The 26,659-nt window shown below is 52.1% G+C and overlaps 2 protein-coding genes and 1 long non-coding RNA gene across 6 annotated transcripts in view; 1 reads left to right on the top strand and 2 right to left on the bottom strand.

Moving 5' to 3' along the window:
- Nucleotides 1-14,638, bottom strand: part of myom3 (myomesin 3) — a 28,558-nt gene extending 13,920 nt beyond the window's left edge. For both annotated transcript variants that reach the window (XM_086114629.1, XM_086114630.1), the window contains exons 1-14: nucleotides 14,553-14,638; nucleotides 12,481-12,606; nucleotides 10,397-10,501; nucleotides 6,653-6,806; nucleotides 6,295-6,452; nucleotides 5,878-5,970; nucleotides 5,708-5,796; nucleotides 5,190-5,234; nucleotides 4,822-4,953; nucleotides 4,588-4,749; nucleotides 3,630-3,771; nucleotides 2,362-2,561; nucleotides 1,960-2,013; nucleotides 1,517-1,644 (exon numbers count right to left, since the gene is read on the bottom strand). In XM_086114629.1, coding sequence (XP_085970755.1) covers nucleotides 1,517-1,644; nucleotides 1,960-2,013; nucleotides 2,362-2,561; nucleotides 3,630-3,771; nucleotides 4,588-4,749; nucleotides 4,822-4,953; nucleotides 5,190-5,234; nucleotides 5,708-5,796; nucleotides 5,878-5,970; nucleotides 6,295-6,452; nucleotides 6,653-6,806; nucleotides 10,397-10,501; nucleotides 12,481-12,587 — 1,569 coding nt within the window. In that variant the 5' untranslated portion in view covers nucleotides 12,588-12,606; nucleotides 14,553-14,638. The remainder of the gene's footprint in view (nucleotides 1-1,516; nucleotides 1,645-1,959; nucleotides 2,014-2,361; nucleotides 2,562-3,629; nucleotides 3,772-4,587; nucleotides 4,750-4,821; nucleotides 4,954-5,189; nucleotides 5,235-5,707; nucleotides 5,797-5,877; nucleotides 5,971-6,294; nucleotides 6,453-6,652; nucleotides 6,807-10,396; nucleotides 10,502-12,480; nucleotides 12,607-14,552) is intronic.
- Nucleotides 4,744-6,493, top strand: LOC147204397 (uncharacterized). The gene is made up of 2 exons (XR_015101289.1): nucleotides 4,744-4,886; nucleotides 5,183-6,493. It is a non-coding gene; the product is annotated as an uncharacterized LOC147204397 (long non-coding RNA).
- A 3,940-nt stretch (nucleotides 14,639-18,578) lies between the features above and the next one.
- ifnlr1 (interferon lambda receptor 1) lies at nucleotides 18,579-24,577 on the bottom strand. 3 transcript variants are annotated; one of them, XM_086114361.1, is made up of 7 exons: nucleotides 24,352-24,577; nucleotides 22,969-23,275; nucleotides 22,253-22,425; nucleotides 21,993-22,177; nucleotides 21,353-21,494; nucleotides 20,720-20,850; nucleotides 18,579-19,514 (listed from the first exon to the last, which is right to left on the bottom strand). In XM_086114361.1, the coding sequence occupies exons 1-7, from the start codon at nucleotides 24,392-24,394 to the stop codon at nucleotides 18,690-18,692; spliced, it is 1,806 nt and encodes a 601-aa protein (XP_085970487.1). In that variant the 5' UTR covers nucleotides 24,395-24,577; the 3' UTR covers nucleotides 18,579-18,689. The 3 variants fall into 3 exon arrangements, with proteins under 3 accessions (XP_085970487.1, XP_085970488.1, XP_085970489.1); XM_086114362.1 differs by having other exon boundaries at nucleotides 23,149-23,275; nucleotides 24,352-24,574; XM_086114363.1 differs by lacking the exons at nucleotides 21,353-21,494; nucleotides 24,352-24,577 and having other exon boundaries at nucleotides 22,969-23,238.
- Between the last annotated feature and the right edge of the window lie 2,082 nt (nucleotides 24,578-26,659).

Below are 26,659 nucleotides of genomic sequence, written 5' to 3'. Positions count from 1 at the left end.
GCCCGACCGAGATGGATTTTGTTGAGCCCGATGCCTATATTTGGCACATTAAAGTTCTGATAGTTCACTCAAAAGCCGGCCGATGTACACGACTCCCGTTTTTTTTGAAGCCTCATTCGACTTTCCGAGGCATTTTGGCAGAGGTGGAACGCGAGCCAGAAAAGACGGACGATGATATAGAAAGCTCGCTCGAGGGCGAGAGATCTATTGGAATGCGGGCCTCATCGTGGACCGCAAGGAGCAAACTTTGGGATTTCACATATGCCTTTGACAGCACTGACACTTTTATTACCCCAGTAACCAATAACGGTCCAGTAAAAAAAAAAAAAAAAAAAAGATTTCCTGCGGCGGGTTCCTGATGGAGGTGGAAAATGTTGGGGCGTCTGAGCTTGGGGTGGAGGGGGGGGGGGGGGATTCATCTTATTTCAACATCACTTTGAACTTTGGATGATTGTCTGGCATAAAAGAACAAAGGCGGTCCCGCTGCACTCAGCAAGGCCGTGATGAGAGCGCTGACCTTAAACTGCACCCAACCTTGGAATCACCGAAGCGCATGGGATGCTTGTCTGTCCGCGTGCAGGCGTGTGTCAGTGCGGGTTCACTTGCCGCAGTCTCGTTAGATCAGAGCTGCGGTTGGGAGCTTTTTAGTCGGCCACACGTTGCGGCGCCGGGCGGGCCGAAATCAAGAAAGGTGCCACGATGAAACGACATCGATCCTGGAGTCCAGCGCATGCGGAAGGATCGCTGATCTGAGCACGTTGACGCTACAGTCAAAGTCGCATTGAAGGAGCTGCATTCGAAATGAAAGTCTAGCCTTGGGCCCCCTGCTTCCTCATCTGAAGCCGACAGTGTCTTCGACTTGGGCCTTAAACTGGGACCGTGATTTGAAATTGGGCCGGCGAATGGGTGCCGTTGTTCAATGCGGCTTCTTTCACCTTAGGCAGCTGGCTCAAGCGGCGCCGGTGAGCACTTTCAAACAGTCTTTCATGCCTTTGTCACATCTCGGCCGGATTACCGGAACGCACTTGATTTTGGAGGCAGCCGATCCTTCATTCCAGTTGCCTCTTGACCGGTACTCGTAAGAGGGAGCACATCGCTCCTATTGTGTTCGTACATTTTCGAGTTGTCTTTCAGATTGGTTTTCCAATCTGGACGTGGCCTCGGCCCGCCTGAGCTCTCGGAGATGCTCGGCACCCGCCCGCTGCCTCAGGTCCGCGGACCAGACACTATTCGAGGTAGCGAGAACTAAGCGGAGGCTCAGTGGAGTTGGAGTCTTTTCTGTTTATGGCCCCTCTCTTTGGAATGCACGTCGGGCAAGCCCCCTCGCTGCCCAACTTTGAAGCACGGCATGAAACTTGATTTGTGGTTCGACTGTTTTTTGTGCTTTCTCCTCATGCGCTCTTTTGTTTGTTGTCGTCTGAATTCTTTTGCCTCTCTGCCCAGCGCTTTGTAGACAGCGCCGGTTGTTTTAACGAGCTCGACGAATACATTTTGAGCTGAGTTGAGTTCCACCCACCCGCTCCACATAGAAGGTGAGCGGCTCCTTCCCTCGGGGTTCTGGCTCGGTCCAGCTCAGCACCACGTACGTGTCGCTCAGCTCGCAGGCGCGGACGTTGGTGGGGGCGAGGGGAATGCGGACCTGACCTGTGGCGTGACGAGCAGATGAAGAAGACGAGTTGGTTGGGTGTGAAAGATGGCCTTTTGCTTTGTCCCGGGTGGACGGGCGGTTGTGACGAGCGACATCGCAACCGCAAGCGCCCGCCGCCAGATTCCGCATTGACCGAGAAGCCACCGGGGGCTGTTCTTTTGGAGAAATGGAACGATCAATGACGGTACTGCCGAAAGGAGATGAAGACGCATTTCGGCCGCAAGCAACGGGCGACGTCGCCTTCGGAAGGTGCTTTGCGGGCAGCCTCATGACATCGCTTCAACGCTGGAATGACAACTCCTGATTCTCACCTTCCAGATCACCTTGAGTGATGACAACGGTCCTTCCTCCGTGCACTTGGACCACTAGGGGAGCAGGAGAGAAAGGCTGTTAACTCATTCACTCCCAAAGACGTTTTTAAACGTCTTTTCAGACTTGGTCCAGAATTGGCTGGTACTGAATAAGTTAAAAGGGAGGCCGAGTGAAGTCACATTGGCGGGCATAACCGCAGCGCGAGTTGGTCAAACGTGCGGCCGCGGGGTTGGCGTGAGCGCGGGACAAAAATAGGTGGGAGGGAGCGACACGGACGGATGGAGAGCGGGCCGGACGCGTTCAACCTGATGTCTTGTCCTTCGTCTGTGTTGAATGATGCACAGAGTGCGCCTCCACTATTGCTAGGGTGAGGCCCATTTTGTGTTCCCCGAGTGCCTTACCCATGGTCCTGGCATGCTGAAGGGGGTCCTCAGTGAGAACGGGTTCTGTCGCCTTGGAGGGGCGACCCACGCCGGCCTGATTGACCGCCCGAACTCTGAACTGGTACCTGGCGCCTTCTTTCAGCCCGAACAGCGGGTAGCGGCAGGCTTTGTGCGGGTGCTCGTTGCAGCGCACCCACTGGCCCTGACTCAGGTCACACCTGCAAAAGAAAAGAGTGATGGCTCCCTGCGCACATAAACCAGGGCCTTCTTTTCCTAGTTTCACTTTCTAACGTCACGGCGAGGCCGCGCCACAAATCCGCCCCCGCGCAGGCCCGTAATTACCGCGGTGCTCCAACAAACACATTAAAAACGTATTTTCCAAAGATAAACGTGGGTCCCTCCCGGAGAAGGGAACTTCAAGATCAATCTATGGCGGCGTTCCGGAAAACAAAGAGAGATGAGCGGGGGATTTGCACTAAGCAGAAGGCTGTTGCTAGGGAACTGGGGGAGCTATTTTGTCCTCTCCAAGCCAGAAAGCGGGCATGTTTAGGAATTCAATCCACCGCTCCAATTAAAAGCGATCCAACACAAACACGCACAGTAACCGACCGGCGCGCACGGGCGAACGAGAGCCTTTGCAGAAGACTCCCAAACGACAAAGCATGAGAGCGGATTTTAGACCGATAGCATACGAGTGGCACCCGTTTCTCCGGCAGGAGTTTGTGACTTCATTATTCGCAGCATGTCGAGGGCTGATCATTATCACGCGTGCCGTTCATCTCATGAAAAATATGTCGGCTGCTCCTCGGTCCCAGCCTGCCGGGTTTTTTTTTTTTTGCATCCGCTGATTGATTTCCCAGAGAAGACGAGAATCCCACGAAGCCAACTCAAGGCCTGCCGCGCAGCGATTCAACGCGACTTAACCGTGTGTGGTTTGCGGTCATCGGTTTGCACGAGTGGCCGCAAATTTTGCTGCCATTTCAAATTTGAATGGGCGTGTCACGGAACAAAGATGCAAAAAAGTTGACTTGACCACTGTTTCTTCCATGACAATCACTCCACGTTTGTGTGCTTGGCTAACAAATGATACCGTCCAGCTGGATGTATGCGGAGCCTTGAAAAGGGATACGGGGTTGCAGTTTTTCCACCGCGGTGCGTCACAATCTGCGCGGCGCAGTGGCCGCCCGATGCGCCAGTTTGAGTGGGCAAACGTCATTTTTCTGTGACGGTTCACCATTGGCTTGCCGGGAGCCACGCGCCCGCGTTACGACCTTCCGTCTTCTTACCTCTCAACGTAATAGCCCTCGACGGGTGATGTTCCGTCAGCGCTGGGCGGCTGCCAAGTGAGGAAGACGTAGTCCTTGTGGATATCCGACACCCGGACCAACAGGGGAGACGCGGGAGCTCCGACCGCTGTGGCCGACGCATCTGAGTTGCGCGACAAAGTTGAGACGTACGAGTGAGGGAGGCGCTCGGGAGAGGCTGTCCGTGCCGTGTTCCAAACTATTTGGGCACGGCCGGCGGATCGAATGAAGAACCGAAACAAAATAGGCGACGTTCTTCATTTATGGAAGGCTTGACCGAAGTCACGGAATCCGCTTCAAAGTCTCGACTTGAGGTTACGCGGGATAAAAAGTATCATCCACCACATCTTTCCCGCGGCTCCCGCGTTTGTTTTTGCTCTGCGCAATCTTGTATTTGTCATGCAAATGTGACTGCTGAACGGAGGCGCTCCGTTCGGACGGACTAATTAATACCTCCGGCTCTGGCAAAGTACCGGCTTCGTAACGAGGGAGACGGAGAGACCGCGACCCCAGACGCGCTTTCAGCGTTTGAGGCGTCATCTGGGAACTGCGCCGCGTCCTCTCGTCGCCGTCAAAGGGTTTGAGACGGTCTGACGCGAGGGCCGCTGCGATCGGATTCTGCGTAAAAAGTACACGGCGTATGGTTTCAGAAAGGAAAGGTTATGAAGCCTAAGGGACAGTGCCATTTCCCCACCGGAAAGAATGTGCGGCGGAAGGAAATTCGATCAAAAACAAACATTTGGGAGCACAAAAGACGAGAACCGCTACACCCTCGTATTTGGGATGCAAGCACGCATTTCAGACTGCAATGCGGTGGGGCGAGCTTGTATTTTGAGAGGGATGGAATGCGATGTGGCAGCTTTTTGGTCTCGCGGGACGCGGCAGAGGAGTCCACGCAACACGCGCTCTGGTCGCAAGCCACGCCTTCTACGGTCCTCACCTTCAACATAGACGTAGGCGCTAGATTCCAGGATTCCATCCCGGGTCTTCAGGCGCACTGTGTAAACTCCTTCGTGCTCCTTGTACACGGTGCGAAGCGTCATCGAAGCTGTGCCGTTTGTTGTCTCGGTGTCCACAGCGTCAGATCGGGGCAGTGGCGTACCTGAAACGGCGACATCGACGGATGCTTTTCGGTCACCCGACCAAAGTCGTCCGGCTCGGTCTCCGACCTTACCGTCTCGGAACCAGGTGACGTCCTGCTGGAAGGGCAGCAGAGGGGCGGTGAAGGAGCAGTGCAGGGTGAGACTGTCGCCTTCTTTCACCCAGGTTGGTGGAAAGACGCTGGCAAAGCCGGCTTGCTGCGAGGCTGCAAAGAGCAATTGAAAAACCTCCTTTTTACCTCGCGGTATGGGAGGACCGCGCTCGGGTTTGCATCGGACGGGCAGGACGACACCGGCATCGGTTTCAAAAGCCTTCCGTTGCACCGCGGAAGAAGGCGGGCAGTTGTTTTTGGACCGCAGTGTGTCTCTCAGCCCACCCAAAACTGCTTTGGCGACCCGATGGAGGGCTACTGAAAATGTGACGGTATTTTTCAGGTATTACCCCGAGTCCGGGAATCATCCGACCCAGCCGTGGCTCCTTTGTACGCTGCGTGGTGAAACGAGAGAGAAAAAAAAGAGGTTCATATTCAGAGGACGCACCCGTGGACGATCAAGCTCATTTATGCGACGCGTCATCCAACATCAAACCCACGTCATGTTCACGGCAGGCGGGGATGGGCGCAAGTGGGATTTTTCGCGAAGAACACGGACTCCTTACGCTGCAACGATGAAAAGACGACTCCATCCCAACGAAGCGAGTGATGAAAAGTCATCACGGACGTGAGTTAGAAGATCTTTGGCTCGCTGCGAAAAGGCCGTGAAAGCCCTTTGATGTACGACGCAGCAGCGTTGCTTCAAACGGTTCAAACGCAGCGGCCGACGCGACCGGCGTGGACCACGTGGGGAACGCGCCGCCAGAAATTGCTACCACGTCCACGCGACGGCGCCAAATGTGGAACCTGACGCGTCCATGAGGCACTCTCGCCAAAGCAAAAGACTGCTTTCAGAATGAGAACTCACAGTTCACCAGCAGTGTGGCGTAGGTCATGGCTTCGCCCAGGGGACTCTTGGCCACCGCTTTGTACACGCCGGCGTCATCGGGAGAGCATCTGATGGGAAATACCGGAGGAAAGTCGGCGGAGAAGGTGAATTTCCCGAACGTCGGCATCAAGCGCTTTCCAGCGACGCACCTTCTGATCTCCAGGTAATTCAGCCCAAATGCTTGCCGAAGCCCGTAATTCCACGGCATCTCGGGTTTTCTCAGCGCCGCGCCATCTTTGTACCTTCAAGACACGGTGAAGCAACGATCCGGTCCACGCAATCGACATACGCCGTCTCGTCCGATTGCGATGGCACAGAGTGAAGCTGAACAGAATCTTAGTCGGACTCCCGGCGTTGCCGTGCGCTGTCGTGGTTCCGTCCACCATCCCAGGCAAAGATTTATTTTTTTTTCTGAGATTTCGACCGGTGACCTCACAAGTGGCCGGCACACGCGGCGATCGTACCAACAGTCAGCGGTTGATGCAAGAAAGACCAACCGAACTGACCGGCTCAGGGGAGAGCAGAAAGAAGAGCGGGCCTTCCGGACTGCCTAGCCAGCATCTTACCATGTGACCTGAGGCGGCGGGCATCCTTGGACCACGCAGGCGAGCTGCACCGTCATGCCCTCCCAGACAGTGTGAGGCCTCAGGGGCACCGAGAAGTCTGGCACCTTCTGACTTAGACGCTCCAGATACTCCAAGTGTTCGGATGCCTTCTTTTGTGCCTGAAGCGTTCCAATAAACACAACCACAATGTCACAAATTATGAGCGAGTTTCTGCGTCAATAAATTCTCACAAAGGCGGCATAACATTCAATCAGCAACTGTGATTGCGTTCGACCACAAAGGTCGGCGAAATGATTTTAAGAAAGTCACCCAAAAGCCCCACGTTTTGGATTCTGTGTTATGACATCCCAACATTTACCTCTTTGCGAAGGGCCGTTTTGTCCACGCGGGTGCGTAGCAAACGTCGGCTCTGCATCACGCCCGCCTCCAACTTCTCCGCCTCGTTGCCAAACATCGTCCACTTGTCTCGATGGTAGCCTTCGTCGGCCGCTTGAGTTTCCCGAAGGATTTCCCTGGCAGACCCAATCGTCGATGAAAGGCCAGATAAGAATTTGGCTGATTGCAGCGAAAAACATGACAAACAAATGGGCCCGAGCAAGGCTAGCTGAGATTTCAAATCCTCGAAATACAGTCATTAATCCGCTCAGGAATCGGCGATTGAGGAATTTTTTGCCACGGCTTTTAGTTTTCATTCCGGCTGCGAGATGTCGCACTCGCACAAGCTACATTCGCATGCGGGGCATTTTTTTAAATTCAATCCGCTCTTTTTACGATCTGATTACAAAAAACAAATGCGTCGTCGATGTGCCACGCATGCGCACAAAGCACGACGAGCGACGAGCAAAAGACGAAGTTTCGACACCGGCAGTGTTGACCGAAGTCAAGGCCTTCTCTGCTGGCCTAAACATTCTCAGAAAAGTAAATTTAATAAATTTACTTTTCTGAGAATAACATGCATTTAATTTATGTTATTCTATTTTCATGAATATGTAAACAAAATTATTCTCTGTATTCTTTACGTCATATTATTTCCACTGAGTAAAATGTCTTATTTTAAAGAACGTTGAAAGCCACTCGATAAGTAACTTATTTATTATGGTAGAGTTTTTAACCAATGCTATTTCAGATAGCTTGTGTTGCCAGGTAAACTAAACTTGCTCGGGGCCTTCAGATGAAACAGAGCAGGTCCCTCCCTGTGCGCTGTAAATGAACGGGCACGGTCAGCTTGCAATAGCCAATCAGATCACGAGTCTGCCCCGACCTTACGTCTACGCTGGACGTGCGCGTTCGGTGATTGGATGAGCGCCTGCTAGAGGGAGCTGTTGCTGCATTTTGACCCAAAATGGACGCGCGCGTTCGGTGATTGGATGAGCGCCCGCTAGAGGGAGCAGTCGCTGCATTTTGACCCAAAATGGCCGAAGGGGAAGACGTTGATCTGGCTGCAGGACTACTTTCCAAACAATTTTCAAGACGGACCTTCCGCTGGATTTACCAATTGAAGTTGTTTTACCAAGGCAGCAAGGAAACATCAGAGCACGGCCGGGCACTTACAAGCTACGGTGCGTTTCAAAACGTTTGGGGACACTCGCGTGGATCTGCAGCTCAGTGAACAGGCACTACATTGGTGAGTAAATGAATTTTATTTTACATTTCTTCTTGTCATTTTATTTCGTTAGTATTAACGGTCACGAAATAAAGTGACAAAGATGCAAAAATGTATCAAATAAATCAGCTCACCTGCAATTTCTAATGGCGCCTTGTAGTCAGCTTCGTGCACTAGAATTCGTTCAATCTCAGCTGCTCAACATTTTCAGTTATTTGTTGTTGTATCGCCTATTCTCAAAATGCAAATGATCTGTTCATTTTATTGTCAAAGAATAGTTTGTTTTGTTATTGTGTGTTTGGTGTCTTATATGAAACTGCGACATTGCGCAATTTATTGGACAGGCTTGTTTCTGATCACTCAGCGTCATTTGGGTGGCATTTTATTGAGTATTTTTCAAATCTTTTTATTTTTGACAATATCTGTAAATGTAGTTTCCTGCTCTTAATTGTGAATGCATACTTGATGGGTTTTAAATGCTCCTGAATTGAAGTGCTGCCTGACGAGCCCAGACTGTATTGTGTTCATGTGTGTGACGTCACTGAAGGCCTAAGGTTGAAATGCACGGCCCGCCACGGCAAGACCATAAGATGCAGCATGTCGGGGCTCCTTGTTTTATCATCTTAGAAGAGCGAAGCGGGAGGGGGTGGAATTATTGTTGGGGGTGGGCCGGGGTGGTCAATGAGGTGACGCTTTTCCATCGCTTCATGTCGTGGAGACGTCGACTCATAGTGACGTCAGTGGTTGAATGACGTTTGTGATCGCACTGTAACTTTACCGTATCCAGCTCAAGTGGCAAGCTTACACTTCAAGTCTTTGTTTTATGCCACTTGTTCAACCTGAAACGCGCAGTTTGCAGAATTGTTTTTGCACTTTAATGATCGTTCATCTTTTCCCCAGTCATGTGTTAAAGGCTCGTCGAATCTGTGCCTCGAAGGCGGGACCTTTCTTTTTTCAATGTTATTCTTTCAGATATGAAGAAAAAGGTTCCCAGACAAACTTAATATGAAATCATGAAGCGGGAATAAGCGATTTCACAGGGCTCGCGATGACACTCGGGTCAAAGATTTCACGTGTCGTCTACGTGCGGCACTCGCTTCAACATGCGGAAGTCGAACGTTTGAAATATGACGCCAGGGGGCGTGCGTTCGGTGATTCGATATCCACAAACGCAGCTCTGATCTACGGCGGCCGCTCTGGCGCGAAGGGCTCGACGCGCCGTGGAGATAATCGGCAGCCGAGTGCACACATCCACATGGATGCCGCTCCGCAAAAAGTAATGGCAACTTCGATACTATTTGTGACCTTTCCTGTCACAAACGCTTCTTTTTTTCTTTTTCTTTTAAATCAAGTCTGTCGCTCCCGAAGCAAAAGGGCGAGAGAGCTCATCCAGCCTGCAGAAGTGAGATTGTTTATGGCTTAATTTCTGCACTGGAGGACATGCTGAATATTTATTAGCAATGTCGAGGGCAGCTCCTGTCGAGACAAAACATCCCCGCACCCATCTGTCAATCCAACGTTACGCCTGAGAGGAACTGACCGGAAAGCACGCCGACGATGTTGACATGCGCAAATGAATCTCGCCGTTGGCGCATTTCCGTCTCTCCGCTTTTTTTTTTTTTTTTTTTTAAACTTCTCTCTGCTATTTTTTAAAAGGTGTTTTCAAGCGTCAAGGTTTTGAAATCAACTGGAAGGAGTCTTTCGCTCATTCCATTCGGCGGTTGGCACGTCTGGCTCACAGTTCGAAAAGTGCAGATCGCAGCTCCATCCTTCCTGCGTGCCGCTCAAACGCGAGCCCCATTCAGGACAAGCGGGAGAGAAAATGCCTTTGGAGATGGATGAATGGGCGCAGCCGCGAGCGCAAATGCAAAAGGAATCGATGACTCCTCGCGGGGTCTTTTGGCTGAATGACGCAGATAGACGAGGCGGGGGAGGGAGATGAGGAGCCCCCGTTTCCGACCTTTTGTCCGGACCGCGTCGTCTGAAAAGACGTGACCGATCCCGCTTTCATTTCACGATTTGAAGCCACTCGCAAAGTAGGTAGCGGAGATCTGGCCAGGAGGAAGAAAGTCATTCACTTCTCATTGGGCTCCATTTGGTGCCGGCAAAAAAAGCTTTTACAAAATAAGATTTGCAATCAAATGTGCCTCCCGTGGCTTTGGTTGAAAGGCGGGCGCCAAAACGCCTGCCGGCATCGTTCGATCTCCGACCGGGGGCCGCGGTTCTTCTACATGGGAAGGTGGTTTGAGGTCGGCAATTTTAGGGAACTCGGTCATATCGGCGGCCAGCCGGTGGATTGATCTCGCGAGCGCATCGTCGTCTCGTATATTGCGTCATTGCGTTGCGCTGGCGCTAACTTTTTTTTTTTTTTTTTTGCTTTTGCGCTCTCTTTTTTTGATGAGGTACCCCTGGCCGCCGCGCGTCGTAGATGGCGCCGTCAACGGGGGGCGCGTTGCTTCTACGGCGGCGGGTCGCCATTAACCGGCAAAAATATCTCACCGCGTCCTGTGGCGGGGGAGGTTTTCCATCTGCAGGATCTCCTTCGCGGACATCACGTCCGCAGGGATGACGGGAACAACATCGGAGTATGCGACTTCCTCGTCACTATCGAATAGAGAGAATGAAAATCATTGATACGGAACAGCGACTGAACCTCAAAAAAGAAAAAAATACAATAGCAGACACTTGATCCTCTCATAATAGAAGGAATGAGCCGATTGCTTTGTCGAACGTAATCTGGGCGAGAAACTTCCGAGTGGCGTTTCTTGACGTGCTCTCTGGTATGCCGTCGGGGGGAAAAGCGGCAACTCTTATCTCGGCAGAAAATAAGGAGGTTGTGGGATTGAGGTCTTCGGGGGCGGGGGCGCAAAAGTCAACAAAGTGTGGAGAAGAGCGTCTGACGGACGGGCGCTCGTACCCCGATGTCAGCACGGCGCTTGCGGAGAAGCCGGCGAGTGAGCTTCATCGCCACTCGTCCGTGTTTTCTAGTCGGGGTTCGCCGATCCGCCGCACTGCGCCGTTCTGCGATTTCACTAGGATGCGTCCCGCAAACCAAGCCTTCCTCCTTGAGAGATTAGACGAGGCGGCTCGGTTGCGTCGCGAACGGCGTGTTTGTTTCGGTGCCTCTCTTCCAGGAGAAGCCTTCAGTCCCGGTGTGGCACAAAGTCCGATCTGCCGCATGACCCGTTTTCCGTTCGGTGAGGTGAAGCTAACGAGCACGTTCCTCTCATCCGCGCCACCTCAGTCCATTGGGAGCTCAGATGATGCGGCGGAAGAGTGTTCAATCAGCCGGCCACGCACGCTTTTGGAATGTGGGAGTAAAAAGCGGACGACCCGGAGAAAAGCCACGCAGGCCCGGGGAGAACATGCAAACTCCACACGGGGAGGCCGGAGCCGGGATCCGACCCACGACCTCTACACTGTGAGGTCGACGCGCTAACCACTAGGCCACCGGGCCGCCTGGTGGGCGGTCAGTAGGCGGCATCGCCATTCTGGAGAACCTTGGCGATCGGTTGGCGATGAGCAAATTTGCCAAAGTTGCTTCTTCTTCGTCATCAACAATCGACTCTGCCGATCGACGCACTGATCACGTTCGGCTCTTTGCCGCAATGGTGATTTCATTTCGACGTTTTCAAATGACGTGGAGTGCATTTCCTTCACCGCACAAAGGTCTCGTTCAAACGCTGTTTGGTGGCAAAACAAACGGCGTCTGGTATTTACTCGCTTGCGTCAGCCGGCTCGGCTCGCCGGCTTCACACATGCCGATGCGAATCCGCGTGACACTTCTCCTTTTTCTTTTTGTTTGCAAGCCTGGGAGATTTTCCTCACGTTTCATCGCGGTGCGACTTCTGCTTTTTTTTTTTTTTTTCTTCTTTGTGTCAACTCCCTTTGAGAGTACGCCGACGGGACGAGGCCGTTGAATCACGTAGGCACCTCGCGGCGTCGCTCCGCCGCGCAAACGGCGTCGCACGCACATAAAGGACTGACAAACACGCCAGCGCGCGCCACCTTGTATTATTTGCGCTTTGACAACGTTACTGACGGCTTCCTCAATTTCCCTCAGAAAGGGGAATTACAAAAAGGGGGGGGGGGTGAAATACAATAATAAATACAGCGCGAGAGTCAACAGCGAGACGAGTCCGACATGCACGCGCTGGCTTCTACAATGACACGGGAAGCCTTCCACTGAGGACGTTTCACAGCGTCGGCTCCGCGGTCGAGACCGGAGGCACGTTTGTCGTTGGCGTTCTCGGTCTGTCCGTCGCATTGCCATCCGAGGCCGGTCTCGGGCAAAGCCTCTTTGAACCTGCCGCGAACGTTCGGTGGAGTGACGTGAGACGGTTCGGCTGATCATCGAGTCGGAGGTTTCACGCGGGGTTTCCTGCAAAACGTCCCTTCGTAAAACGACCTTGCGGCGGCCCGCCGTCCGCTCGACAACACCGGGGTCTGAATTCAACACCTCGGTCCCAACTTTGCGGAGTACCGAGGACTTCAAAATAAATCAACAAACAAATAAACGGAAACGCGATGCCGGCGTCGACGCGGGTTCCGGCGGTCGCGGTGTGTCGGGCTGGGTTGGGCACCTGGAGGCGAAGGTCTTCTTGTGACGATGCGAGGACACCTTCACGCCGCTCGACATGCCGAACGACGCTTCCTCCCGCTCTCGACGCCTCGCCGTCCTGGTTTCCATGGTAACCCCCAGCAGGCGCCTGTGGGGGTGCGAGGGAGGGAAGAGGTTCGGAGAGTTTCTTTCTTCTGAAGCTCACCTCAATGCAACGCCGTCACGAGCCAAGCTCGCAATTATGACTTGCGCCATCGTATTTGAAAGGCCGAGCACGACAGCCCAACACGAATTGTTTGCGAAGGGGCACGAGGGGACCACCGCCAGAGGGTTCCTCAAAATGTTCTGTTCAAATTCTCTGGCGTGATTCTGTTTTTGCCGAGATGAGATTTGGTTTCGTTTCATCGTTTACCGTCATGCTTGCGTTCCGTCGGAGGGCTTCAGCTCCGGCGTCGCACCTGTCGCTCACCACGTTATTGACTGCCGGATCGCTGTGCTTCCTTCCTGGTTTTTTCTTTGCATTTAATACTTCGGTTGAGGGGCGTTTTCAGGGCTTTGTGGGTGTCGGGGAGTTTGTTTTTCAAGTGCGCCCCCTGGGAACGTTTTTGTTCAGTGCCTCTCTCGGCTTTTGGGACCACCGGGCGCTGCAAGACGGTCTCAGAAGGAATTTCTCAAATTTCCCAGCTCAAAGTTCTCAAAGAAATCTGTTCATCACTTCTCAAAGTTGTCGTGTTGAATTCTACAAACTTTCTCTTAAAACTCTCGGCCATTCCTTTCAAATGATCCCCAACAACGGTTGCCAATTCCCCAAAGTCTCACGTCTTCAAGCTCCCCGAAATGTTTTTTTTGCCGTCATTCTGGGAACATTTTTCGCAAGGGTTTCAGCAAGAGCAATGTTTGGACTGATTCCTTGACATTTGGTGGGATGAAGTACGATTGGGGATTTGACATATGAAGCAACATTTGGTCTCACAAGCAGACATGCGTGTTTCTTTTCACCGTTGCCGCACGAAATGCGGCGCATCGTGCGACGTGTTCCCCGTCTTCAAGTTGGTTTCTGTGGAAAAGGCGCCCGCTTTTGGCTTCGCCATTGCCGGATCAATGTCAATGGGCCGCGGCGGCGAACACATGTTATTTCCGCCCCTGACGAAATGAATCGGGGCTTCTTTGTTTTGCCGCTAACGACTCTCCCGTCGAGGTCGGCCGCCCTCCTCGCCGCCATTAATCATACAGCTGCTGTCGGTAAGCCAATGGCCTTATGCGCCCAAACAAATAAAATCGGCTCGCTCGCGAGTTCTAGCTCCGTTCGCCCGCTTGAACAAAAATCGGTCATTGACACAAACGTCATGTGTCTCTGTCACTTAAGTCCCGTCGGGGGCGTTCGCAACGGGGTAAGAAGCGAATGCGCCTCCTTCGGTGGCTCCTTTGTGCCTCTGCGGTGTGAAGACAGAAAGGAAAGCTACGCTCGGGAACGGACGGCTTTCTTGCCAACTCCTGAAATGGCGCCGCGGCCAAATGCAACGCTTTGCCGAGGAGGGCGGATACAAGAAAGATAATCAATAAATCCATCCATCCATGTTACGAAACTGCTTCATCCTCACGAGGGTTGCGAAGCGGGTTGGAGCCCCTCCCGACCGTCTTCGGGCAGCAAGCGGGGGGACGCCCCAAATCGCAGGGCGCACAAAGACAAAACAATCACCCACGCTCACATTCACACATTTTCGAGTCTTTTTCGGCCGGGGCCCGGATTGGAACCGGTGACCTCTGCGCCGCGAGGCGCAGGTGCGAAACAATAAAAGTGTTGACAATCGATGAAATAAAGATCCGTGCCGGGAGGAAAAAGTGAGGACATCGTGCGGAAAAACGGTCGGCAAAAGAAAGTTTGACGAAGGGACGGGAGGCGCGATCTCCTCGGCCAGATTGTTGCAGTCGTGGCGGATGACGCGTCGTGACGTCGATGGGAGGGAAGGCCGCGACGGTGACGTGACTCCCTCACAAGATGGCGCTTGCCCTTCTGATTGTTTTGGGGAGACGCTTCGCCCCAACGCAAAACAAAGCGAACGGCCATCCAAATTCCCGGGGCGCGTCACTCACTCTTTTGCTCAAGGGAGCAGGTGGAATCCGCCGGTCGGCAAGGTTTCTCTGCAGCCCAAGCACCCTCCTTCTGTATCCCTTCGCACCTCCTGTTGTAAAGCGCGACGCCGTCAAGTCGGCAAATATAGACCCGTGACCACCGGCCCGCCCCGCCCCGCCCCGCACGCGCACGTCAACGCTCATCGGGCGGAATTAGAAGACTCGCGCCGGCTGCGGGATGAAGCAAGTGGGACATGACGAATGACCCGAGCAGCTGACGGCGACAGCCGCGATGCTCTCGGGAGAACAACGGGCTGCGCGCGTCTTCTCGAGAACTTGGCCTGAGAGAAAGCGAGCTTGATGTCATGCGGTCGAGTCGGCGCCATTGGCGATTTGACCAAAGTCCTCGCGAGGCCTCGGTTCAAGTGTCGGAGGATCAACCTGCTTTTATTTTTCGCCCACCCCAATGGGTGAAAATTGTGAGAAAATTCTCATTGTGTGAACCAAAGCGAGAACTTCAAACCAGGCTAGTCACCGAACCCTGATTTTGGGCGCACCGTTCAAAGCCCCAAAGGGCCCCGAATGTGTTGTTGGCGAGGAACATTCATTGTTGACTTGCTTCGGATCATACTGCATAGCATTTGGAACGGGCTCTGCACTTTCATCGGGCCGACTGGTCTTCAATAGTTGGAAGCGCCCGAGTGTTTGGACTTCGATTCTCTTCTTTTGTCCTCACAGAATCTTTTGGGTCCGTCACTCTTTTCCTCACAGTCAGCGGGCGATTGCCTCTTGTCTCATCGCACGCCCCTCTGACCAACCTTCCAGTCCTAACGTCGCTATCGGGTCAGCTTCAAGCTTCTTGGAGCTTGCCGATAGCTGATTATTTGAATCGGGGGTGTGGGAAGAGGGAGACATCGAAAATAGGCCGGATGGGGTCCAGACTTGGGCACGCCTGGTCTAATGTGTCCAGTTCAGCGCACACAACATTCTTTTTCAAATACGGGGAGGGGGGGGCAGACACTGTTGTTTTGACAGCAGTCAAGGTCAGTGCTACCTGTCGACAGCCTGTTTTTTTTTTGCTTCACCCCCCAAATCTGCACAAATTTTTTCCAATTCATCGGAACCGGCAAGCTTCATTGGGGCTCTGGTGGGTGCTATCAGAGTCAATCAAAATGGAGCGAAACTAATAAACCTCGTTGAAATTTTGTGCAGTTCAAAGTGGTGTGAGCTGTATTTTTTATTAAATTCTTTTTTTAGGGGTGGGGTGTCGGGTAAAAAAAAAAAAAAAAAGAAAGACTTTCCTCTCTGCAAATGCTGCCCTCAAGGGCACGTCACGATGTGGAAAATTGGAGCGTTATTTATAAGGCCCGGAGGGGGGGCACGCACCTGCCTGTGGAATATATGCGGCACAATATGAGCTCGGCTTTGCGCGCCGGCCCGTCTCATCATGACAGCAGCAATGACAGTTGGACTAAGAATAACCAGGGAGACAAAGCAGCTGAGACGACTCCCCTTTTATTGGGGACACTCCCTGCCCCGCCGGGGATCGGCGCTATCTTTAATTACTCAACGGGGCTTTCCATTCAACTTCAACAGAGTTGGTGGTGAGGGTGCGCATGCAAAAAAAACACGTCAAACCAGCAACAAAAGCACACAAAGGAAGCCGGACGCCGCCTTGGACCTTATCATCATTTCTGTCAAGAAGAGGCGCCGCCAGGAGAAACAAAGTGACCATTGATGACTCAAACTGAAAACGATGACATCATTGTGGTTTTCTTTGACGTGGCACACCGCCAGATATATCCCAAAAGGTTTGGGAAATTTCACACAACATAATGGCGAGCCTGCTAGCTAACACCAGCCGCTGTGGATAGCGCGCGATCCTCTTGGGTCCATGCTCGGGTGGAAATGGTCGTGCAGAACATTCCGATTCTCATATCTCATTTGAAACACTTTTAAAGATGGATGTCACAATTTTGTGAAGAGGTGGCGGTAAGAGTGTTGTTGCTTGGAGAAAAAAAGTGCGTTCGCTTGCAGATCAGCCGAGGTACCAAATATGTAATGAGTTTGGGCGGGTGCGACGTGACCGGCGTACTGTTGAAAACGACTCGATTTGAATCATTCATGCTTGTTCCCTAATGGCGCTTATGGATTATGAATACGAGGCGCCGATCGGGTCTGTGGTCTCCGCAAACATTTATTCCCCCAGTCGGACGCTCTTGCGTTTACTCTGAGGTCCAAGTGGGAACGGAAGGCTCCGTGATGTCGTCCTTTGGTCTGATCAAGTTGGTGAGGAACATTTCTTGTCAAGCGGTCATAGATGCGACCCTCCAAGAAGGGTGCGGGTCCGATGGCAAAAATGCACAATTTCTCTCCTTTCCAATCTTCTATCAAAAGCAAAAAAAAAAAAAGCAAAGATCTCCCTTGAGATAGTCAGACAAATCTCAGAAAGTGGCTTCAGCGGCTCTGTTCTATCCCCATTGACCTGCGACCTGCAACACCTCCTCATATCATACGCCGCAAACCTCCAACTGACCAGCGCTAATTACACTTGCACTCATGGGAAATTAAAGGCAAACTATAGGTTTATTTTATTTTTTTTACATTTTTTATTTTAAGTAACCCCGGCGAGGCAAATGAAAAACATGATACATGTCCACGTTGCTGGGATGCACTCGGATCAGCGTGTAAATTTCATTTTACACAGAATCATAAAACCTCTTCAGGAGGGAAGGGGGCGGGGATGCGAGAGAAAGCCAGAGATATACAGCTCATATTTCTCCTTTGATTTCAACTTGTTTTTCATCGATTTGGAACCTGTGATCTCGTCGCGTGTAAACACTCAGACGTTCCTTTTTCAAGATTTCCATCGGCATCTCTGGCCCGGATCAAACCAAGCGCCGAGCCGTTGGTTTTGAACCTCTCGGTCACCTCGGCACGTGCGCCCCTTTGCGTGTTTCTGTTTCAGCCGTAGCATGTTTCATCACCGCCAACGCCGTTTGGCGTTCACTCTTGGCCTTGAAAATGCATCGTGCTTCTCGGCATCGGTATGACGACCGACATAAAAGGACAAGCTCGGCTCCAATTCTTGATGATGCGTTTTACCTTCTTCTCCGAGTACTATTCTACTTTTGTGCTTTGGTGCGCTGCGGGTTCGGTCATGCGGCGTTTGCAAGTTTAGCCGCGGTTAGCCGCCAGCTGAGCCGCGAGCGGCTGTGATGTCATTTTCCGTCAAGTGCAAAGCGGCCAAACGGATGGATCAAAACGGGTGGATTTAGATTCATCGGGATGCCGCGTTTCCACGAACGGGGCAGCGTAGAGCGTGGACCGTGCTTGGACCGACGCTCCTGGGAAGCGTTTTGAACGAGGCTGAAACAAAGTCTCCTTCAAAGCTAAAATCTCAAGAGTCGTCCAATTGCCTCGGATTGCGACTTTTCCTGTTTGCTCCTCCGCGAGCCGCCTCCCGGTTTTATCGCGGACAGGCTCCCGCAATGACTTTACAGCTCGATTAGGAACGATAGGGTGACCTATTTCTGTTATCGGCGCCGCTCGAACCTTGACCCTTTCTTTCTCAGTCTGTTGACTCGCTTTATTTACGCAGGGCCGCAGGAACAGCAAACAGTGAAGCGAACGCGCCAGACCGCAGGGTAAACAGTAAACACAACAGCCATTTTTCATATTTCTGCGTCACTCACACCGAGAAATATCAAGAAAATCAGTCACACTTGAGGACTTCTTTGGTCACTTTACTTTTGAAATTGGATTCAGCAGTCTGTTTTGCACCTTTCACCGTTCAACGACGACAAGCCCACAGGGGTGAGGTATTTCAAGTGTACGCTTCCGACGCTGCAAATGAGTGTCTCGTGGGGACATTTGTCCGACGACACGTGCCAGCGGTTGAATCCATCTTCCCTCCGATCACAGAAAGCAGAGACGGGGGCTCCTGCTTTCGAGGCTCCTGACGGCACCAACCAACAAAGTCTCTTGCCAATCGCTAGAACTTGGCTGGGTCAACATCCTGCAGACAAACCATCAACCGGTCGCCAGTCATTCACAGAACACGTTTATTTGTGGGGTGAGTCCATCGCCACTGACAAGTGGAAAAAACAAAAATAGCTTCATCTCATGCGTGAAGGACATCTTGCAAACAGTAAGATCTTACTCTTGTATTTGTAACACCCAATCTTCAAGAAACACTCCTCGGAATCCTCCATCGTCATCGCACCGACCGCCCTCTGTTTCTGGAGGACTGGGCAAAGTCCAAGGGTGCTTTCTCTTCATGTAGTCCCGATCATTGTTGGGCGCGGTGTCAAGAGGCATCCAGTTTTGTTTGTACCCCGATGCCGGATCGGGGTGACCGGGCGGCCGATTATCGCATCGGTAAATTCCAAGCGGAATTTGGTTGCAGTCCATATGCATCGGCGTCACGTCGCCACACCCGGAGTCCGACGATTCGCAGCAATCCGAGCGCCTCGGTCGAGCCAAAACCGATCCATCCCGGTCAGATTGGAGGCGGTCGCACATAAGAGGTTTTCTCTCACTGTCGTTCTCTAACTGCAAAGCGAGGGAGGGTAACTTCAGTTGTCCGTCGGCGTCCCGCACCGTGTGCAACTGCAGCTGTCCGCACGGATCCACTTCCAGACAGGCGGCGCTTTGCGGTGGAGGTGAGGGGTTTTCCCCGTCTGCCACAAGGACCCTCGGCAGCTCGTTCCATTCGGTCGGAGCAGCCGCCGCCAAGGCGCTGTAGACAACAGACGACCGGCTGTCGGATGCCCGGCCGTTGGGCCCCTCCACCCGAGCGACATCCTGCGGAGAATAGCTTCCGGGAGGTCCAACGCAGGGCCCCTTTGGATTCGGCCTGACGGGAGCAAACTTTGAGGCAAAGGTTTGCTGAGTTGGAGCAGAGACTGTCGCGCTGCAAATAAGCAGATTCCGTTCCAGGCTTTGCTGCAGATCTGGCGCTCGACTGGCAGCACCGATTTCCTGTCGAGGACACGTTGAAACAAATGAATTTCCCTCGTTTGCCATCTGGCGATTCATCAGGAAACATCCCCCGGTTCAGATGCACCCACAATGATGCCTTGGCTTACCGGTGGAGCGTCCCAACGTAACAAGTCTGTTGCCAAACATATGCGCCGTGCATATTGTGAACTTCATTTGCTTTCAGAGAGGAAGTCGGAACGTGGCCGTTTCTTGGTTTCATTTTTTTCTTCAGAATGTATCATCGTATTTGCAATTGACGAGTTCATGTTTTTACACTTTGAAGTGTTCATTCCGTATTCGACGCCCGAGTTGGCGGCCCTTTTATTGGAAATGGCGATCACGTGCAGATTCGTGATGGCCCTCGAGGTTCGACCGTAAGTGAGAACAGCTCGTGTTTCCCGTTGTGTTCCACGTCCACCCGAATCCGGTGCTGTGCAAAAGTATTTGGCTCCCTCATGATTTCTGTTCACTCACTCAAAGTAAATATTGACACAGTCGTTCATTGTCCTCAACTTTCGGGCTGACACGCCAAATCTTGTGCCACGATTTTCCGGTTCGGTCACATTTTGAGATGGTTATTTATCACCACTGATTGGCAGCCTCCGTGCGGCAGCAAATGAAGCAAATCCACTTCATGGTTGCGCCGCGTGTGTGTGGAAGTGCACAAACGCAATGGCGTGTGTGTGTGGGGGGCGGGGGGGGGGGGCGTGCATGCGTGCCCGCGCATGTTGATGGATGTGACATTTGTTTTCTTTTGTTTTGGTTGTTTAATAATGTCAAGTCAAGTCAGCTTTATTGTCAAATATGCTCCATGTGCAACATGCAGCACAGACGAAATTTCTTTCCTCTCAACCGCAACGCAAACATGCAGTGCATTGAAACACACACAGCTAAAAATAAGGGCAGCCAAACTGAACTGCACGTGCAGCAATTTCTCCGCATTTGACAAGCGTGAGAAGCGCTGTCTGAAACGAGTCTTGATTGATTGATTGATCGAACAGCTTTTTTTTGCTCGGAATAATGCCCGCGGGAAGAACTGAATGCTCTTCCGCTTGTTGGCAGAAGGTTCATCATGAACCCACGGCTTCGCTTTCTGCGACGCTCTTGCTGGCGGTGCGTAAAACTCGTGCCCGGGCCCAACAAAAGTCGCTCAAACGCTCGCGAAGACGACGGAGGAAGAAAGCGCGAAGACGCCGACCGCTTACCAGTGAGCGGGGCTGCCTCGTGCCCGGGCCGCCCTTCGCGTAGACGCACGTGGCTCCGACCGACACCGTGACAATGATGGCCAGCAAGGCGGTGGCCGCGAGGGGCCACGGCAAAATCTCAGCAGCGTCACCTGCGGGAGAGAAACAATGATGCCCGTCAGGTCTTGCAGCTCTGAGACTGGGCGAGGGTTAGGTGACTTGATCTCAAACAACCCAGAGCCCCCCCCCCCCCATTTTCTCTGGTGCAGGCATGCTACCACACGCACCAAACACAACCCCCCCCCCCCCCCACGCTTTACATCGAAAACTCAAAGTTGGATCACCCAGTATCTTTGCTTACCTTTTAGCTTTGACATGATCGCGCTTTGCCCATGAAACCGTTTCATCCCTAATCCTAACATACATGTTTTTTTTCTTGGGGGGAGGGGTGGGTGCGTGATGCAGCAAGAATACCCGGAGAAAAGCCCATGTGAGCATGCGGAAAACCTCCAAACTCTGGCCAAAAAGCTCTGAATGCACACCGGGCGGGCCCCAGGACCTTCTGTGGTCTGAAATACCGCAAGAGTTGAGCGTCGGCGACTTTTTTTGTTGTTGTTGCACAATAACCATCCAAAGGAAGCGATCGATGCTCACCCGATAGGGTTGCACAGAAGTAGGCCTTCTCACTCTCCGGACGACCCGACAGGAACAAAGGCCTGTAGACCACGTAGCCGCAGTACTTGCTTCCGTTGGATTTCAAGTTGAAGACAAACTGATCTGACACTCTGCGGTCGTACTGGAGACGCACGGAAAAAAGAAATGTTTTCAGTTTTCAAAAGAGCGCCCCTTTAAATCCATGGCAAACTGAGATCCCCCAAAAGAAGTCTTCTGACGGAAGGAAAAAAAATGTCAATCTTCTTTTCGTTCCCTTGAAAAGCGATGACTACTTTTCCCTGAAGGCAAAGAAAATGGGACTCCTCTCGTCGTCCTCGGCAGTCGTTGGCGCTATACTGCTGCAGTTTTGACACATCGGTCAGATGTTTTGTCGTTGCGTTCGATGAAATGTTCTGACTGAAAAGTACTCACGGTATCGCTACTCGAGAGCGGTGAGATGCGACAACAAGCGCGATTGGACATTTTTACTTAAAATGGCGTCATGCACCTCTACCCGATGTACTTCGAAGCTGTTTATGGTTCGGGACAAATGGAGATCGAGAACACGCTGGTCCACAATGGCGGCCGCGTACAGCCCAAGCAAAGCCGACCCGACTCCGGCTCCTCCGTTGGGGTTTACCTGTACGGCCCACTCGGGGAAGGTGAGGTGAAAGGTGTATTGAATCGAAGTATTGACGGGCCCGCTTTTGCTGCTTCTGAAGATGTCCGCCACCGAGACGCCGTTGGGCCCCAGCGGAAGCGCGGCTCGAACAAACAAGGACGCCGCCGTCGCGCCGGTAGACAAAACAACCGGGCCCAGAGTCGCTGCGGGGCACACGGAACGACGGTCATTTCAACGCGGCTCGCCTCCGACGCCCGTCGACGAACGTCCCGACTTACTGTTCTTGATGGGGTTGAAACTGGTGGTGTTCCCGTGCAACTCGCCGTCGGCGTACACTCGCGCCATGTAGGAAACATCCGGGAGCGACGGCGTCTCCGCAGTCAGGTCGCAGTGCAGCGCTGTGATGTTGTGACACGCGCTCTTGATCCGGTATGGATCTCCCGAACCGTAGCTGGAATGATTCGGGCGGATGAAATGAGGCTGAGGCCGCCGCACGCCGGGCGGTCGGCAAAAAAAATACAGTCCAGCTCAAGCTCTCTCAACGGATAATCATTTAGTTCAACGTTTCTCACGGTTACATTTGCACTTGTCTGCATCGATCGTTCCCTTCAAAAGAAGACAAACGATTCCGAAAAAGGAAAGTAGGCAAGGTGTTGTCTCTGACTAAAGGTGCATTTCCTCGATCTGAGCGTAATTTTGCTCAACTCAAGTGTATTTCTCGAGCACTTTCAAACAGCCATCGCTGCATACAAAGCGCTATACATGGAGCAATTGAACATATACAATAAAGAGTAAAACAAATCGGTCATAAAGACGCTGGAAAGCACCGAACAGTAAAACCAAGAACAAATCGAAGTCATGCTGAGTCGAATGCCAAAGAATACAAGTGAGTTTTGAAGATGGGCAGCGAGGAGGCTTGCCCAATGTTCAGTGGGAGCTCATTCCAGAGAGAGGGACCAGCAACAGAAAAGACTCCATCCCCTCTGAGCCTCACTTTAGTTCTTGGTACTTCTTGCTGGCTGAAGAATGATTGGAGAATGGACCGGAGCGGTAGCTGCACTGTAACTTCGAGCCAAGGTGGGTAGCGATGGGCCACTCGGATTCGTCCGTCTTCATGGACCGACGCATAAGAGCAGTCTGCGGTTGCGCAATACATGCACCCTGCTTTCCGTACCTCTTGTACTGGACGCTGTAGAGGACCTTACGGTCCGCCGCCCAAGGCTTCGCCGCATGCCAGTGGAGCACATTGTAAAAGTTCTTGGACCGAAAGAACACGTTGCCGTCACCGGTCGGAAGACAAGCTGCCGGAGAGACAAAAACAGGGAGGGGCGGGGGGGGGGGGGGGGCAAAGTCGAGCTGAATCATTTGTTTGGACGCTAATTCCTCGTCTTTGTTCGCCTGCTTCAAATAAACGTGTTTAATCAGTAACATGACAACTGGCAGTCTTGCCGTAAGTGTGGGGAAAAAAGCGGGAGGCCTCGATTCTGTGGTTGTGGTGGCCGGGCCACGCATGCGCTACCAATGCAGGCTGATTCCGATTCATATTGCAGCTCATCTTTCCCCATTGAAAGGAGTCGCCTCCAAGACGGACGGATCGATTGCCATTATGATGCGTCTCGCGCCAGTCCGAAAAACCATTGGCTCGTTGGCGAGCAAAATTCTCGATTGAAACCGAAAGAACCATTTCCGTCTGTTGCCATTGAGCAAAGTTCAGCATTCGTTTGTGATTCGGTTCACAAAGCTTTGGGTGCCGGAGAAGCTTTGGTGCCTCATAAAGTGGCACCGTCGAGAAATGCTTGCGTAAATCTTAACTTTTGTACTTCAGCACATATCAAAGGATGATCCGTCAGTGCTTCTCGAGTCCTTGAGTACGCAATACAAATACTTTGCCGAAAGCCAAAACGGTTTCATATATTTTCTGTTCACGTCGCCCGACCCTTCTGACGCTCCCTTTTCTAATAAAGAAGTCGCATATTTTCCCATTCAAATGAGCCGGAGGCGTATTGCCGTTGGACGCGATTGCCCTCGCAATCAGTCGGAGTCAAGCCAGATGAAAGGCCGAAGTCGTCCATTTGGACAATTTGTATTTTTTTACGAGTTCAGGAATATCACGTCAGGTGAAGAAGTTGATCATAAAATACCCCCCCCCCCCCCCCAGCCCTCCACCACTGACTGCCTTATAGAACATCCATTCATTTATATTAATGTGTTATGTAAATGAATTTATGTATTATTTCATATTATTTAATTTAGTTTTAGCTTTTAATTCCAGGATTTTTTTTTTTCATTTCTTTGCGCGTGACGAAGAACAAAATAAGCAGTGTTTTGAGCGGAGATGGAAAAGTGGGATTGACAGGCAACTCAAGCGTGCACTCACCATCGCAGAAGAGAAGCAGAAGAAGGACTTGGACAGACCGCATCTTTTTTTTTCCAAGTTCTGCCAAGAAATGTCCTCCAACGTGCGCTCCGACAACCAAGGTGAGAGTAAAAAGTGGCCTTGGCTTTCACGCCGCCGCTGCCGGGGCGCCCTGCTCCAAGAAGCCGTGTCCTTCGGCTGTGCAGGCGGTGCACCTTTGTCACCTTGCTTCCTGCTACTCCGCTCACAGCTTGTCCCGCCCATTTATTTTTATTTTTTTCAATTCACCTTTCCTACTCATGAGTCATTCTCCGTCTGGGGCAACCCGACAAAAGCATGAACACCCCCCCCCCCCCCTCCCCCCGACCCTCAAAAGTGAAAGTTAAAATGCAATTCCTGGAGACGCTATGCCACGAGCATGTTTTTCAGGTTCTCCCACAGGGTTGGTATGGTATGTGCTCAATGTTATCGGCTGATTCAGTTTGCTGGCCAACAGCTGAAAGTCGTTGAGGCAAATTGCTTCCAAAATTGAGTGACTCTTATTTGAAAGTTGGGTTTCAACTCAACTCCACTGGATTTCTCGAGCATTCGAAAGCGACCACCGCCGGCGACAAAGCGCTGGATGGACGTGGAGCAAAAAACAACAAAAGAAAACAACGAACGCACCAAAAATGTACCGTCCCATTTTTGGGCGTGAGATTTCCCGGTACAAAATTGCGAGACAACCAAATTGGAATTGTTTTTGTCCACGGCTTGTCTATTGATCATCCAAACGAGAGACTTTCACAATTTTCAGAGGGAGGATTCCCCGGGTAGTGACCAGTAGGTAAGCACACAAAGACGGATGGCGTTAGTTCACAGATCGTTGCTCATGTAAACGTGAAGTCAATGGATCCTTCCTCTTCAATGTACAGAGAAGGAACCGAGTTCTACTTCCACATTTTAGCCCTGAGCTTTCAGTTTTCGGTTGCCGGCGTCCACGACTCTTGGTCCTCAATTCACTGTTGCCGGCCAATGCGGCGTGATCATTTCATTTGTTAGCGAGTACGAGCTTCCCGTCGTTCTTCCGCAACTGACCGATGTTTGTGCTGAGCCGATACCGGAGCTCAAAAGTAGGCGGCTGCAAAGAAGGGCAAACGCAGCAAAGACAAAAGGTGGCTGCGCTCCAAATGCATGGCACAATCAAACGGCCATCGCTCGGCGGGCCAAATAAACAGAGCGCCACAGGGACGCCGCGGCCTTTTGAAAAGATCCATCTTCTGGGCTCATTGGCAACCAATGGCAGACAAAGTTCGTTCAACGCAACGGGTCGAGGTCAGGAGGTGCAAAACGGATGGAATTCCTTTCATGGCACGCCCGCAAATGGGCACGTCATAATTTTTTTTTTCATGGGCGGGGGGGGGGGGCAAGGTGCCCTTTTGCATGAATTAATGAGCAATGCTTTCGGATGTCAAAATCATGTGTGGTGTGTCTCATTTTGGTTGCTGCTATGAATTGTGCAGCGCATGCAGTGACGTTCTCCGGAGCCGTCAAGTGGCACATCATTGTTACAGTGAAGACTCGGAAGTTTAGGGTCGGTGGTGGGGGGCAGGATAAATTCGCCCCAAAAGAATCTCAGTCAATTAGCAAATTTGTGAATGGCAAAGTACGAATACGCAGGGTTTCACCGTGTATGGCAATCGAACCGTTTCTGAAAACTGTATGCTGCGTCATTGCAGAGAAAGAACATAATTTCCCGATACTGTGCACGTCAAGTCATCAGCGCTTGGGCTTAAGAACTCGCATGTCCTGGCGGGCCGAGCGTCACGTCCGCCACGATGGTGTTGTCACGAAGCCGTTCGGCGGCCGGCGGACCGATTCCGCGCGCGTCCGCCCCCCCCCCGCGGCTTCGCCTCAAACTCGGCAAGCCGCTTCGGACGACACGGCTGACTTAAATGGCATAACGGCGCCCTTCAAAAGCAGTCGACTCTGAAATGAAATCAAGCCAAAAGGTACACAACGCAACAAAAGACTTGTCCGCATTGCCCGCGTCCTGCTTCGCATTGTGCTCTTTTCAACCCAATTCATCACACGAGTAAATAAGCTGTCTTTAAAATGTTCAGTCACCGTGTGGTCTTTGACTCCTTCTGTTGGGAGGGGGAGGGGAGGGGGGGGTGTGGGAGGGGGGGGGGGGGGTGCTCCGAGTGGGCTCGGACCTCATCTGTCACCACACGCTCAAGGTTATCCGAGCGCGCTCGCAAAGCATTTCGCAGCCGCCCTCGCAACGCTGGCATCCATCTTTGCGTGGCAGAAAGGAGAGCGATCCTTGAGGACTTCATGAGAGAACCTC

The sequence above is a fragment of the Hippocampus guttulatus genome, chromosome 6 (genome assembly GCF_054856545.1).
Source record: "Hippocampus guttulatus isolate MCC_2025c chromosome 6, RoL_Hgut_1.0, whole genome shotgun sequence".
NCBI classification, from domain to species: domain Eukaryota; kingdom Metazoa; phylum Chordata; class Actinopteri; order Syngnathiformes; family Syngnathidae; genus Hippocampus; species Hippocampus guttulatus.
Note: the sequence above shows the minus strand (reverse complement) of the source record. Positions and strands in the feature narration are given on the sequence as shown.

Bases quoted from the DNA above. Each gene is read 5' to 3' on its own strand.
- ifnlr1 (XM_086114361.1), bottom strand. From the start codon at position 24,394: ATGCGGTCTGTCCAAGTCCTTCTTCTGCTTCTCTTCTGCGATG. The intron at 23,276-24,351 runs GTGAGTGCACGC...TCTCTCCGGCAG, and splicing joins TCTGCTTCTCTTCTGCGATG to CTTGTCTTCCGACCGGTGAC. The intron at 21,495-21,992 runs GTAAACCCCAAC...GTGCGTCTCCAG, and splicing joins TCCCCGAGTGGGCCGTACAG to TACGACCGCAGAGTGTCAGA.